At 37.6% G+C, this 14,380-nt stretch overlaps 1 protein-coding gene across 3 annotated transcripts in view; it reads left to right on the plus strand.

The window, feature by feature from the left end:
- Positions 1-14,380, plus strand: part of SYBU (syntabulin) — a 66,067-nt gene that overhangs the window by 8,578 nt on the left and 43,109 nt on the right. For all 3 annotated transcript variants that reach the window (XM_039853531.1, XM_039853532.1, XM_039853529.1), the window contains one exon: positions 13,458-13,655. In XM_039853531.1, the coding sequence (XP_039709465.1) occupies positions 13,458-13,655 (198 nt within the window). The remainder of the gene's footprint in view (positions 1-13,457; positions 13,656-14,380) is intronic.

The raw sequence follows: 14,380 nt of genomic DNA on the forward strand, positions 1-14,380 counted from the left end.
TGATATCACCGGAGGGGAGCGCACAGAGGGAGATTAGAGGACCAAGGCTAGAACTCCGAGATAAAGCGAGACGTAGGTGGAATAAGAAAACCAAGTCCCCTGAGAATGAAACGCACACAGAGAGAGGAAGGAGGAGAGCTGGGGGTGACAGTGTCTCCAACCCCAAAGAAAAACTTTCAAGAAGAAAACAACCAGCAGATTCAGAGGTCACAGCAGGATTAAGTAAGGTGTGCACTAAAAAGCACTCTGGGAGAAGACCACTAGGTTGTCAGTGATCTTAGGCAGAAATGGTCCCAGACAATTGGGGGGATGGGATCTAAACTGCATCAGGCCAAGATGTGAATGGTTGGTGACAGAGTGTAAAGATATTTTTGAAAAGCCTAAATGAGGTGGGAAAGAGAAAATAGAATAAAAACAAGTGTTGGATTTATAGTAAAGATAAAGCGTTTATCAAATGATAGCTATTTTGATGCGGTTTTTAGGATGAGGGGAAATACACTATAAACAGAAAGAAAAAAACGGAGAGAAAGAGGGAAGGAGAGTGAGAGGAAGGGAGGGAAGGAGAGAGGTAGTAGAGACAGAGAGAGACAGGGAGAGAGAGAGGAGAGATTGCAAATAGCAGAGAAGTGATAACTTTGTTAAAAGACTGGGGATAGACCCAAAAATACTCATATAGGGAAGAAAAGAAAGGCTGGATGTGAATATGGTTGACCCTCAAACAATGCAGTTGTTTGTGCAGTTGAAAATCTGCGTATAACTTCTGACTTCCCAAAACCTTAACGACAGCCTTCCCTCGGTATCTGCGGGGGATTGGTTCCAGGACCCCACGGATACCGAAACCCAGGAGTGCTCGAGTCCCTTCTATAAAATGGTGCAGAACAACGATGCAGTCGGCCCTTCCCACCTGCGGATCTCCAACAGTGGACTCAAAATACTGATTTCCATCTGAGGTTGGTTGAATCTGTGGATGGGAAACCCAGAGGTAACAACAGCAGAAGGCTGTTTATCGAAAAAAATCCTCATATAAATGGACCCACACAGTTCAAACCCATGTTGTTCAAGGGTTGACTGTGTGGGTGAGTGTCTTCATAGGTCAGGGTAGGTGTCCGAAGGGTCCATTTCAAAGTCTAGGTTAGGTGCCTCTTCTTTACGCTTCCTCTATCACATCACATGACCTGGTTTTAAAATTTCTTTAGTCACCCAACTCCCCAGTAGACTGTAGGCTCCGTGAAGGCAGGAACAGGATAGCTCCCTGCACCATACCTCATGCACAGCAGTTGCTTAGCAAGTATATGTTGGAATGTGGTAGAGGCATAATTTTGAGAAAAGGACAAGTGATATGTTTTCGTTCATTTAATAAAATCTATTGAGAGCAGAATGCTACCTTAATAATTGGGGAAATAAAACAACTAGAACCGTACCCGTTACTCAATGTTATAGCTTTATTAAATGAAAGAAGCATTCATTTAATAACTCATTGAGGAGTTTCTGTCAAGCAAAAAAAAAATCTGCAATAGAACCCTCGCCTTCCCCAATGCTGTGGGTAGCTAGAAGAGAAATCTCTTGCTATAAAAATCAGAAAATGCTCCTCTTAAGAGCTGGCACCTGCAAGCCATGAGAAAAACCAGCAGTCCAGTTTCGAGTGGAGAAGGAATTTAGCACAAAGCCACTTACCCATTTTCCCAGGACTGCAACTTGACACTAGCTGCCACCACACCCTACACCCAGGTGCTTTTTACTCTGAGAGCACCAGTGCCCTCCCACCGACCCAGGAGACTCAGTGCGCTTCAGGTATGTAAGACTGCTGGGCGTGCCTCCATTGTCCAGGCTTTGCTGGTCCTGGGCCCGATAACTCCCCCAAACTTCTCCTGCTGCCCAGCTTGGCTATCTCCTGCTGTGGAGACGCAGTCCAGCCCCTCCTCGGCCAAAGCAGAGAGGGACTCCTGACCCAGCTGCTGTCACACTGTCGGGCAGCCACTGTCATGTCCAGGGGCCCCAATGCCTGGAGTCATTGGGGTCATGTTCCTCTGGCTCCAGAGCGGGGAGGCCAGTCATTTTGGCTAGTACCCCTCAGGTGGGCTCATCCAGCGCTCACCATCATCCGTCGAAACACATCCTTCAGCTTGTGCTCTCAGTTGAATTTTCCTTGGGTTCCTCCTCTCGCCTGGCTGGCTCGGTCTCTCTCTTGTCCCCGTTGGTGTGGGTGGCTATGCAGACAGGGTTCCTCTTAGCCACTGACCTCCCCCTCAGAACTCTTGAGAACCCATGGACCCTAACCTACCCTTCTATTTATTCTGACGTGTTTCTGAGGATTATATTTTCTTTAATACTTATAGCATAGTTTTCGAATTTAAAAATAAAAGAAATATGCAAACACATATGTCAGGGTGGAGGTCATTGCATTTATAGTATTTTGTTTTGTTTTGTTTTGCTTTTCACCAAAGGGAGATCATACTCTATTAATCTGTGATCTTTTCCGTTCGCTTGTTAAGTAAACATTTATTGAACACCTGCTGCGGGCAAGGAACTCATTCTAGCAGGTGAACTGCAGCGATGATCAATGCTGACAGGACGCCTACCCAGCAATGGGTATTTCAGGCAGTACCTGAACTTGCCTGTCGTTCTTGCCAGTGCATGGAATTCCCCTCAGCCATTGCAATGACCACACGTACCCCACTCTACGGAAGGCTGTCATTTATTCAGCCATTCTTCTGTGGATGGACATTTCACTTGCGATGCTAACTTTCAAAATCCAGAATTTTATTTTATAAATGGCACTGGAATTATGAGCATATTTCTTCTTTTTCTCTCTCTTTTCTTTGTCCTTTCTAAAAAACGAAGTAAATACCATGATACATGTATATTATTTAAAATAATTTTCTTTTTTTTTTTAAATAGGAAAATCCAAAGGTAGCAGCTACATGAACTGTATAATGAGCATTGTTTTTTCCTTAATGTTCTTCCATGTTTATCCCTTACTCTATCTTGACCATCACTATCTTCAGATTCTCAATGTGAGAACAAATAGAAGAGGGAGTTGGAGGGGGGACGGGTATTTACATTGCCACAAGAGCGCCAACTGAAACTCAGGTGTCCTTAGAGTGGTTTGAAGTTTCTTGTTGTAAAGTTCCCAGGAGAATAAGAGATAGCCTCTTGGTGTGTCTCTGTTTTCTTTTCTTTCCTCCCTATCTTTCCAATTCTTCCCCCTCTCCCTCCCTCTCTCCTCCTGCCAAAGAACCTTAAAAAAAATGGAGTCTTTGAAAAGGCATCGCTTAGAAACTGCAAATAAACTCATACTGCTAAGGAGAAGGAAGGTCAGCAGTCTGAGCAACATGCTTATTTGGGAAAGATCATAACCCTATGAAAGAAAGAGTGAGAGAAATAAAAGCTTGCACCTCCCCTCCTTGCTGGGCTCACCTGTCTTCTGGCAATGATGGAGTTCCTGTTTCCAGTAGCTCTCTCACCAAAACTCCTAGGTAGATTCTTTATTCACACTACATTACATATTTGGACCAAGATATTTTCCCCTCCAAATGCCCTCTCCTCTGGCTGCTAACACAAATCAAACAACTTGACCGGTGCTTGGTAGAAAACCAAACAGAGGCCCTTGTTTTCAGAGCCCGAGTTCTAGGAAGAAATGGAGACTTGCCTCAGTTCATTTCACTTCACTTCCTCCTTCGCTGCTGGGGGTTGCCCTAGAATGACTTTTATGGGAGCACTGGAGGCTCCAAAATATCTCAGAAATTTCGGGAATGTTTATATGTGCAATGATTATTTTGTCTCCAAGAAACCAGGGAGACATTCATTAAATAATTATTCCAGTCTCCACTGTGTTTTTATAGATGTAGGTTGCACGTCTTGGTGAAGGTGCTTCCTCTGAATTACTTTTACGAGCTCATTTCCATCAGCACATACATATGCTCGAGTATACACAGCTTTCAAAGAAAACAAGCTCCCTTTGACCCCTCATCAGCTTGCAACTGCCAACTTATTTCTCTGTTCCTCTTTGTAGCAAGAGTTCTCCAAAACCTGTCTCCATAGTTTGCCCTTGACAAGCACGTGCGTGACCACACTGGCAAGGCTAACTTTCTCTTGTCAGCCTTCATTTTCCTTGACTTCTCAGCAGCAGTCAACACAATTGAATAAGCCTGTCTCTTGGGAAAGATTTTCCTCCTTGGCTCCTGTGGTCCCGCCTGCCTCTCAAGTCACTCTGAAGTCACCTTTGTTGGCTGCCCCCCGCCTCATCCCCACAATGTCACAGGTCTCAGTCCTCAGCCCTCTTCTTTCTCTGACCCTCCAAAGGCTCACATCTTTAAATCCCTCACCTGTAGGTTGGTGATGCTCCCGCACCTCTCCCCTGAGCTTCAGGCTCACATATCCAACCGCCTACTCAATATCTCCAATGCTGTGGTTAATTTGTGCCTCAGGTTTAACACATCAAAAACAGAAGTCTTGATTTCACCCTTATCTACTCGTAAACTCACTTTTCTCCAACTCAGAAATGACCACCATGTTCCCCATTGTTTAAGCAAAGAACCTAGAAGACATTTTTAATCTTTTCCTATGGTTTATTGTCATAAATTAATGCTTTCAATTATTTTTCCAAAATATATCCCAAATTCATCTACTTTTCTCAATTTTCAATACTGCCACCCTAGTCAAACCACTGTCATCTCTCATTTCTACTATGGCAGTGACCTCCGTGTGGGTTTATGTGCTTTGTTCTTCCATTCCCAAAGGGCCACGCAGCATAGTGGTCAAGAAGGAGGCCTTGGAGTTAGCCTGTTTGCCGTGGCTCTGCCACTTACCAACTGTGACCTCGGTAGATGGCTGAAACACTGGAGATAGTTGTGTATGCCCTCTGCAAAGCAGGGTGTTATTAGTGCCTACCTCAAGGAGATATTAGATTCAGTTAATTAAGACTTGTGTTGAGTGTTTAGAACATGCCTGCTAGTTTAGTAGGCACCCAGTAAAAATTAGATATATTATTACCGATACAGTCTATTCTTCACAAACCAAATTGTTGTCATCTCCTGTCTAATGCATGCTGTGATGTCCACTGCATTTAAGATACACTTAGGATTCCTGACCCACACTCCTGCGCGTGCTTGGCTTCTGCCCCCCATCAATCTCTTCATCAGTCTTCTTCCCTTCAGCCTTCCTGGTCTCGAGGTCCCAAACTTCTTGTTGTTCCCTCTGCCTGGGCTTCTTTTTCCTGCCTTTTCCATGATTATTTCCTTCTCATTTTTTGGGCTCAGTTCAAATGATTTCTTCAGGACCTTCCATGACAACTTATCTAATGAAGTACCTTTCCACCTTCTACCTCGCTAGTCTGTGTAATATCACCCAGTTTGTTTCATTAACTGTACATCACAATCACAACATCTTCTCTATGTATTTTTTTTTTTTTTTACTTTTTACTTTCTTTTTCTACCACTACAATGTGAACTCCTTGAAGACAAGGATCTTAGAACCTTGATCATCATTACATCCCTAATATCTAGAAGACTACCTGGCACACAATAGGAAATGAGTAATTATTTGTGGAAAGGATGGATGGATGGATGGATGGATGGATGGATGGATGGATGGATGGATTCTTACACTTCAACACTGGCAGTTAGTATTACAGTGTATAATACTGAAGCAAAATTAGTGTTGTCTACAGACTTGTGAATTCTCACTCCAAAAAGATGCTAAAATTAGAGTAGAAGTTCAAATTTTGCTATCGAAAACCTAGAATGCAAAATGATCTGAATGGCACACATTATTATATGGTTTCTGAATTAAAATAAGAATATTGGAAAACTGGAAACAACTAGAAAGAGTTTCTTGCCTTAAGTTTTTGTGGTCTGCTGATTATGAGATGGCTCCTTTTTAACAGCTTCCTTTGTCTGTTTTTAATTTGAGCATTCCCAGAATTGCTGCTGTTTCCTCTTGGAACAAATATACACAGAAAAATTTAGAAAACAACTAGCTGTGGTAGTTGGAAAAACAGGGATTTTAATAGTCTGACAAATCTGAGTTTGAATCTTGAGTCAATTGCTTAGATGATTTGTGACTGAGATTCTTAACCTCTCTGAGCCTCAGATTTCCCACGTATAAAATAAGATATTATTAATTAATATGATAAAAATTAGTGTTCTTGCCACATGATAACTACTTAATAAATGTTACTTTTCTTACCTTATCTACATTCAGTGCATTTGAATACTTTTCTTACCTTACCTTCTTTCAGGGCATTTTGGTTTGTGATATTTCACAGGCTTCCGATTAATGATGAATTTAAGCTGTGACATTTTATCTGTCTTCATCAGACAATCTTCAAAAGTGTCAGTATCTAGGGCATTAAGAATAATAACACCCAGAGCAATGTCTGGCTCATAATAGATACTTAATCAATATTTGTTGAATGGATGAATAAGTAGTCTGTAAATGCTTCTGTCATTCATGAGAATCAACTTCATTTCCATATACCTTTAAGTAATGTTTCCTTAAAATAGTATTGATTTTTTCCTCCAAATTATGCAACTGAACATTGAACAGCATCAAGCTATAACTGAATGTTTCCAGACAATGACATAAAACCACATTCTCCTTCACCTGATATTATTTTTAAATATTTTTCTGGAATTGTTTAGTTCAGCAATAAGCTCTGAGATCTAAATTCAAAAGTTAAGCAAAAGTTTTAGAGATGTTTCTTAGACTTTTAAGAAATATTTTATTTATAATCTTTAGAACCTAGTCTTTTATTCTTATATGTAATTAATTGGTGCAAGGAGAGTGTAAAGTAAGGACTTGGTCATCATAATTGCCACCAAATGTGTTTTATGTCACTGGCTGTTAGGCACTTTAGTTAAATATTGAGAAATCATATCATTCACCACACGCACACACACACAAGCACACACACAAACACTTTGAGCAATCCTAATATTTTAAAATGTAGATTAAAAAATATAGAGATAGATATTTATGTTTATATTCACTCTGCAAAAAATATTAAGTGCTTTCAAAGTTTCATCGGAAAAGCATTGCACAGTAACACAGAAAGGATAAGTTTCCTAAAAAATTAAAAAAAAAGAATAATGTTACCATCAAAAGAATTTAAATGAAAAATGAAGCTATAAAAATCTGGAATACAGTATAGGTAAATATTTAGTTGATCTCGGAGTAAAGAAAAACATTGTAAGCATTAAAGTATCAGAAGTCACAAAGGAAAATGTGGAGAGATTTGACAACTAGAATTAGAAAAAGGTTTGAAAGTCAAAAACATAAAGTAAAAGCAAGCAACAAACTGGATGAGATATGACAAAGGGCTTCTTACAGGTCAATAAAAAGTCTTAAGACTTTAATAGAAAAATTGTCAAAGGACATGAACAATTTATAGAATAAGTAAAAAAGACCAATGAAAGTGAGCCTCACTAATAATTAAATACATGCAGACTAAAACATCAGAAAATATATTTTTCATTATTAACTTGGCAAAAATACAAGCAAAATAGTATTCAATACCGGCAGGAATTGAATCAATGGGATACTCTCATACAATAATAATAGGAACATAAGTTGTCTCAAACTTCTTGGATGCCTTAGTAATTCCACTTTTAAAGATACATTCTATGAGATAAAAGTTTGACCAAAGATTTATCTGTAAAAAAATTATTAAAGCAATTTTAATAATAGTGAGAAAGTTAGAAAAATACAGTGTTCATATCTATTTTAAATAGTTACTGACTTTAATTAATGTTTTTGAGAAATAAAATATTTTGAAACTTTGTAAAACATACTCAAAAGCAGAGTGAGAATAATGCAATGAATCCCAATATGCTGCTAATTTATTCAGATTAAGCAGTAGCAAGATAGTATCATGTTTTCTGTGTCTGTCTTTTTTCTTTTTTACTTTGCTGAAGAATTTTAAAGCAAATCTCTAGACATCATGTCATTTCATGTCTACCTACATACCTCAGCATGAATTTCTTTAAAAAAAAAAGGACATTTTCTTACATAATTACAGCGTTATTTTCATTACTAACACAATCATCATAATTCCTTGGTATGCAGAGAACATCGAAATAGCCCTGAATCTATTCAACCTTTAAATCTAATGTCCACCTTATAAAACATATGGAGAACAGAGTAGTAATGGGTTAAATCGGGTTGGCACAATGCAGCCTACAGGCCAATCCTGTTCGCTGCCTGCTTTTGTAAATAAAATGTTTTTGGAACACAGCCATACCCAATCCTTTGTATATTGTCTACTGTGGCTTTCAATGGCAGAGTTGAATAGTTGTGACAAAGATCATCTGGCCAGCAAAGGCAAAAATATTTACTATCTGTCCTTTACAGAAAATCTATGTTGACATCTGAGTTAAACGATACCTTGAGGAAGCAAACAGACACTTTCGAGACAATAAAGGCTATTTCAATGTTCTCTGTCATACCAAGGAATTATAGTAATGTGGGCTTCATCTGGCATCCCATCAGATGGCCCATAATGTCTGTTGTCCTACTGTTGGTGATGCTAAGAATACTTAGTACAGGCGGGTAAGGCCTCATCACCCCACTGTAAACTCCCTTCCAGCCTTTTGTCTAATGGTTTCATCAATTATATTTGTTGCCTAAATCAGTTATTTCATTATAAATAATTAGCAAATAATAACTTTCTATTTCTCTTAATTCCATCTACCTTCATTAACCAGAATGCTTCTGTAAAGGAAGATCTTTCCAATATTAATGAGGGATTTCAGTTATACTGAAATATAGTTTGTATAGGAGCAGTTTTTACCACCAGAATATATGCTAATTCTTTTCTTTTAATTGTCAAATTTCAGCATAAAAACTTGGTCCCTGGGTTGCTTCCAATGATTTCCAGTGGACTGGGATTCTTTTGGGTAAAAGGGATCTTTTTTTTCTCTGTTTCATTTTGTTTTGTTTGGTATAACTATGAAATCTGGTGGTTATCAGTCAGTTGCATATTATTCTTTTTGATGTTCAAATTATTCCATCTTTGGCCAATGGGGACCTCTTTGAGTTGGCTCCTATTAGTCTTTAATAGCTTCTTTTCTAGCCTAACAAGTTCCAGGGGGAAATTTTCAGTAACAGAGTAATGAAACTGTCTATAATATATGTTGAAATTTTAACAAAACAAAAAGCAAGCGAGCAGGTCAACCATATGCATTTAAGAAAAGATCAGTAAGAAATATGCCAAATTGTTAAATTTTTTTTCTTGGTACTACAATTATAGGAAAATGTTATCCTTTTGATTTTTCTGTGCTTCTTTGTACTCTCCTGCACTCCAGATTTTCCATAATGAAAATTATAACTTTTATAATAAAAAAATGGAGTCAAATTTTAACAACTATAACAGAAGATTTTGTTTATTAGCAAGTTCCTTTAGTATATTTAAAATAAGATTCAAATTATTTTAAAAGATTCTTATACACACCTTTTTCAGAACTGTAAGTGGAATAATTGTACAATTACTAACCATCTCCCATATGTTCAAAGACCTTGTAAAGATAGAAGAAAAATGGATTAAAAAAGAATCAATTTTTAATAACCTCCAGGCTACAAATTACAATAGATGCCTGTTTTTCCCATCTGTCTTTATAGACTTTAATTTTTTTTTTCTTAGCAACAATTTGGATCCTAGTTAGCGGCTATATTTCTTACAGCACTGTAGTTAGGCCTCAACTTTCAGAGGTTCCTGATCTGTCAATATTTCTACTATTCTTAATCCTGCATGTTGACAAATTCAAAGCAAATGAACAAGAACAAAAGCCACAAAAGAAACTATTCCTTAATATAAATCACAGAAAGTGTGTAAATTAGTCTCCTTTACTGTCAGTGGGATCATTTAGATATGGCCTTGATGAGGGTCACTTAGTTACCTAAGTTCCACCAGGGGCCATTCTGGGCCCTTGGAAGTGGGATTTAAAATTGTTGACCCCAGAAGAGAATCATCTGATATTTTCAAAAGGATCACATATAATGTAAAACATGGAACATGGTCCTGTTGTGTGTGTGTGTGTGTGTGTGTGTGTGTGTGTTAATAAAGTTACACTTACGATGAATAATAGAAAGAATAGAAACTATGTAAGAGCTGAGGTATGTTGCGTGAGCACGTGTATGTGTCTTGAAAGAAAGAAAAACTCCTCCTTCTGCAATAGACTGACAGTCTTTTACACCCTCTTCCCCAAGCCTTGGAACGAAGCTTCACTTATGCCAAAACCAGGCCTGAGATGTTCTTACTTTTTCAGGCATTCTTCTGGAAGGTTGAAACACCCCACACTTTTTGAGTAGATCATTCAGGATTTTTGCCATTTCTTGCCCAGAAAGTTTCCTCATTCTGTCACATTTGTCACTGATAATTTCTTTATAGTAACACAATTAATAAAAACTATAATTACAAATATTGTGTTTATAAATCTATGGATTCTACAGGACAAATTCAGAAGTCGAGGCAGCAGCAGGAAACAGCACAATTGAAGGGTTTAACCGAAGCAGGTTTAATAAATAAATCTCTCTAATATGTGCTTGATCCAAGTGTAGTTTGGCACATAAATGAGATTAGATATGATCAACCAAAGACCATCAACTTGTCTTCACTATTCTTAGAATCTTGGAGTAAATGTGAATGAAGAATATTTTACACAGAATTTTGCAAAGGATCTGGACTTGATCTGGACTGGTAGTCTGCTTCCAACTATGACCATGAAATTAAAAAGGGAGAAAAACAAGGATATGAAGAAGAGGAGGAAAGAGAGAGAGGGGGGAAGGGATCCTAAACAAGACTTGCTGAAAAATAACCACTTCTTCAGTGCTACACAGAGGGAAATATTTCAGGTGCCCCAGATGACCAGTGACTCCAGTATAGGAAGCTCTGTTGTCTGTGCTGCAGTCTTACTTTGCATAACTTAGACTGTACTCTCTGTAGTAGGAAAATAAATGGCCTCGCCCTTTCCCAAACTAGATTCCTTTGTTAGAATTGTCCCATTAGGCAAAACAGGCAAATGTCCCAAGCTTCTCTAATAACTCGCAGATTTTCTTGCATATGGATTTGCCTTAATAGGCTTGCCAGTTTACAGGAACTGTGTGTTGTGGGGTATATTTACTCAACTCCTTCTGGCTTATTTATGAACTCCATCAATATGAGGACTGGGTATAATGCCTGTGGTCTGGTTCAGGTTCAAGGCTTGATACATATTTGTTTAACCAATAAAAGACCATGTCATAATTTCCTATTGTTCTCTCCTTAATATGAAGCACAATACGAGACAGTTAACAGATTTGGGGTGAACACTAGTTTATGTAGTGATTCAAATGCTGAACAAGGTAACTAAAGTTAAAAATTTATTTGGGTATTCATCTTCTCAATGCCCCTAGAGACACACTAGCTGTAAATATTGATGAGGCACACACTCCAGGAGAAACTGCCTTCCCTAAACTGCTACCACTCTAAATAATTTTAGTTCTTAATTTTTATAAGACTCTACCACTTAATCCTTGAAATTACTAGTACTAAGGACGCGATGTGTACATATTCTTTCTTACTTAACTCTAGCAAATGGTAATGGAACCAAACAGAACACATTTGCTTTCTATTTATTTAAAGTATAATTTTGACAGGGTTTCTCAATACTGAAAATTGTGTAATAATTTTATTCCTTTGAGTCTGAGAGTTTTCAAGAGAAATTACTTTTTAGGGTAGAGAATCTGAAGCATAGATTTTTATTTGGGCTACTTCTTTCAAAAGAAGTAATTTATGGAACTGACTCATAAGGAAATAATTTTAAAGGCAGTAAGTAATTTTGAATGATTAGACTTCATTCTTTTGAGTTTATCTGCTTTGGGATAGGAATCAAGAAAGAGAGGCTCTCCTGAGGCGACGTGCAGACCTGTTGAGTCTTGTTAAAGTGCTGGAATCTGTCTGAGCAATTAGCAGCTTTGCACCTTTAGAGAAGAGCTCAGATATCTTTGGGTTGAAGCATGAGACCTGCAAATATAAGAGAAAGGCAGAGACAGTAAGCGATGAAATAGCTGAGCGGTAGCAGCAAGAGGGGTTCTCATTATTCAGTAATTCAAATCCAGTTTCTTCAGGAGTTCAGGAAGAATGTAGCACATTTAGAAGAGCAGCAAAGGTAGTAGGCAGGAACAATGTACTAAACACCGTTCGCTTCCAGAAATGGACCATGAGGTCCATTGAGGAGAAAGAAATCATTTTGCCAAGTTCACTTTGCTCCATGGAGATATTTCATAATAAAAATTGAAATAAAGACCAGAAACGAAGCAACAACAATTTTTTTAAGATAGATTCTAGTCATCTTAATTTAGGCAATCAGTATATTTTATTCAGGCCTAGTTATATTTCTATCTTTATTCAAGCTATGGAGTTTTACGATAGCCTTTTATAGGTGGCAAATTGTTTTAGTTCTTTTAATAGTAATAAAAATATAATAGTTCTAAAAGTTATTTGTACTAAATGTCTTTTTTTTGTCTAAGTAGTTACTGGCATCAAAACATTTTTGTGTAATAAAGAAATGTTTAGTAATAAAAATAACCACTAATTGATTTGTTTGAGTAAATATACTTTTAAATAATATTGATTTGTATTCAATTCCCATGCAATTCTCCTCATCAAACTATAAATTAATTAATGAACCATTGTAAATATTTAATAAATATGGAAAGCACTTATAGGAGTAGCAGTATGATTTTCCCATTTACTTAGTAAGCGTCTACACAGGTCACTTTATCTCATGCATATTAATTTATAATAATGACTGTGATAATAATCTGTAACTTGAAAGTTAAGAGAATGTTTTTAATTTGAATATCATTTTCATTTTACCAGTTTACTTCAGACAGCAAGATAGCCAATCGGTATATTTCTGTTTGGGTGTGTATGATAATAAAACTGGATCACTTCTTTTTGCTTCCTTGAACTCCTAAAGGCAGATCTTTTATCTGTCACTCTGATGGGCCAAGTGATCAAAAATTGGGTGTGGTCGATAATAATCAAGTAACTTTTTATCTTAACACAAACAACTGTGAAATGTTCACTCCAATGATCCTGAGTCACTACAGTGAACTTTTTATTACTGACTCCATCAGAAATCTGTGGACGGTTATGACCCCAAAGTTGACTACCTAAAGCGTTAAAACAGACAAGCCTTTAGGTTTTGACGACAGGAATGTTACAGAAATATTTGTTATCCAAAAAGCTTATAAGGTGTTTCCTTAAAATATATTTTTGATAGTTGATGTTTCCTTTGTTAAAATGATTGACCGAAATTTGGAAAATAAAAGGGGAGCCATCCATAGGCGTTAACCGGGGCTCAATCAACAGAGTACGCGTGTGAGCGCACGTATGCATGGCTTGCTTTCTGCATGCTTCTGTTGGCCATCATTGATTTCCTCCTCCTCATTAAACGCTCTTGATTCCTGTCTTCCAGATGACACAGGCTGTCCCAGTAGCCAGTCAGTATCTCCTGTGAAGACACCCTCAGATTCTGGAAACAGCCCTGTTGGCTTTCGCCCTGGGAGCGATGAAGACTTTACCAGAAAGAAATGCACAGTTGGAATGGCTGGTGAGGGAAGCATCCAGTCCACTCGCTATAAGAAGGAACCAAAGTCGGGCCTTGTAAAGCCAGGTAAATACACTTATATTCGTGTTTTTGTCAGAGTAATATGACTAAGGAGATTTCATGTTTGAAATGAAACACCTGTATATCAAGACAGGGAACACTAATGATGTACCCAGGACCCAGAAACATCTGGGGTTTTTTGGAAAGGAAATGGGGTAAGGGGTGGAATATATTTTGTACCAATTGTTAATAATTTAGTAACTATAGTGCCATATATGCATTATAGACATAGAAAAAGGAATAATGTTGAAAAAATGTAAACTGGATGGTATAACAGACATTTAAACTCTGTAATTAATTCCAGTATAAATTATATTAAGAAATTACTTGGTTGCATCTAGAGTGAGAGCAGATTATGAAAAGAACAGATTATCTTGATGCAGATCTATAGGGCTGGGTGTACTGGCTAGTTATTTTATTTGCTTTTTAAAGATTGAAATATGAATATGATCTGTGTTCAACAGTTACAAAATATTAAAAGCTATGAGATGAAATGGAGATAATTATTGCAATGGATGAGATGCCATGAGCATCGAAAAGGTCAATTCTCGGAATCTGCAATCTATAAATAAATATTTTGTGTCATAGAAATATGTACAGTAAATGAACAAATATAGTTTTAGTAAAACTGAAGTTTTAACTTGAAAGGACAGGAACATCGGATTGGTGTTGTGAGACATCTTCTACGTCGCATTATTTTCTTTAACATCCACAGTTATGCTATACATATT

This window comes from Pteropus medius, unplaced genomic scaffold (genome assembly GCF_902729225.1).
Source record: "Pteropus medius unplaced genomic scaffold, Ma_sr-lr_union100, whole genome shotgun sequence".
Lineage (NCBI taxonomy): Eukaryota > Metazoa > Chordata > Mammalia > Chiroptera > Pteropodidae > Pteropus > Pteropus medius.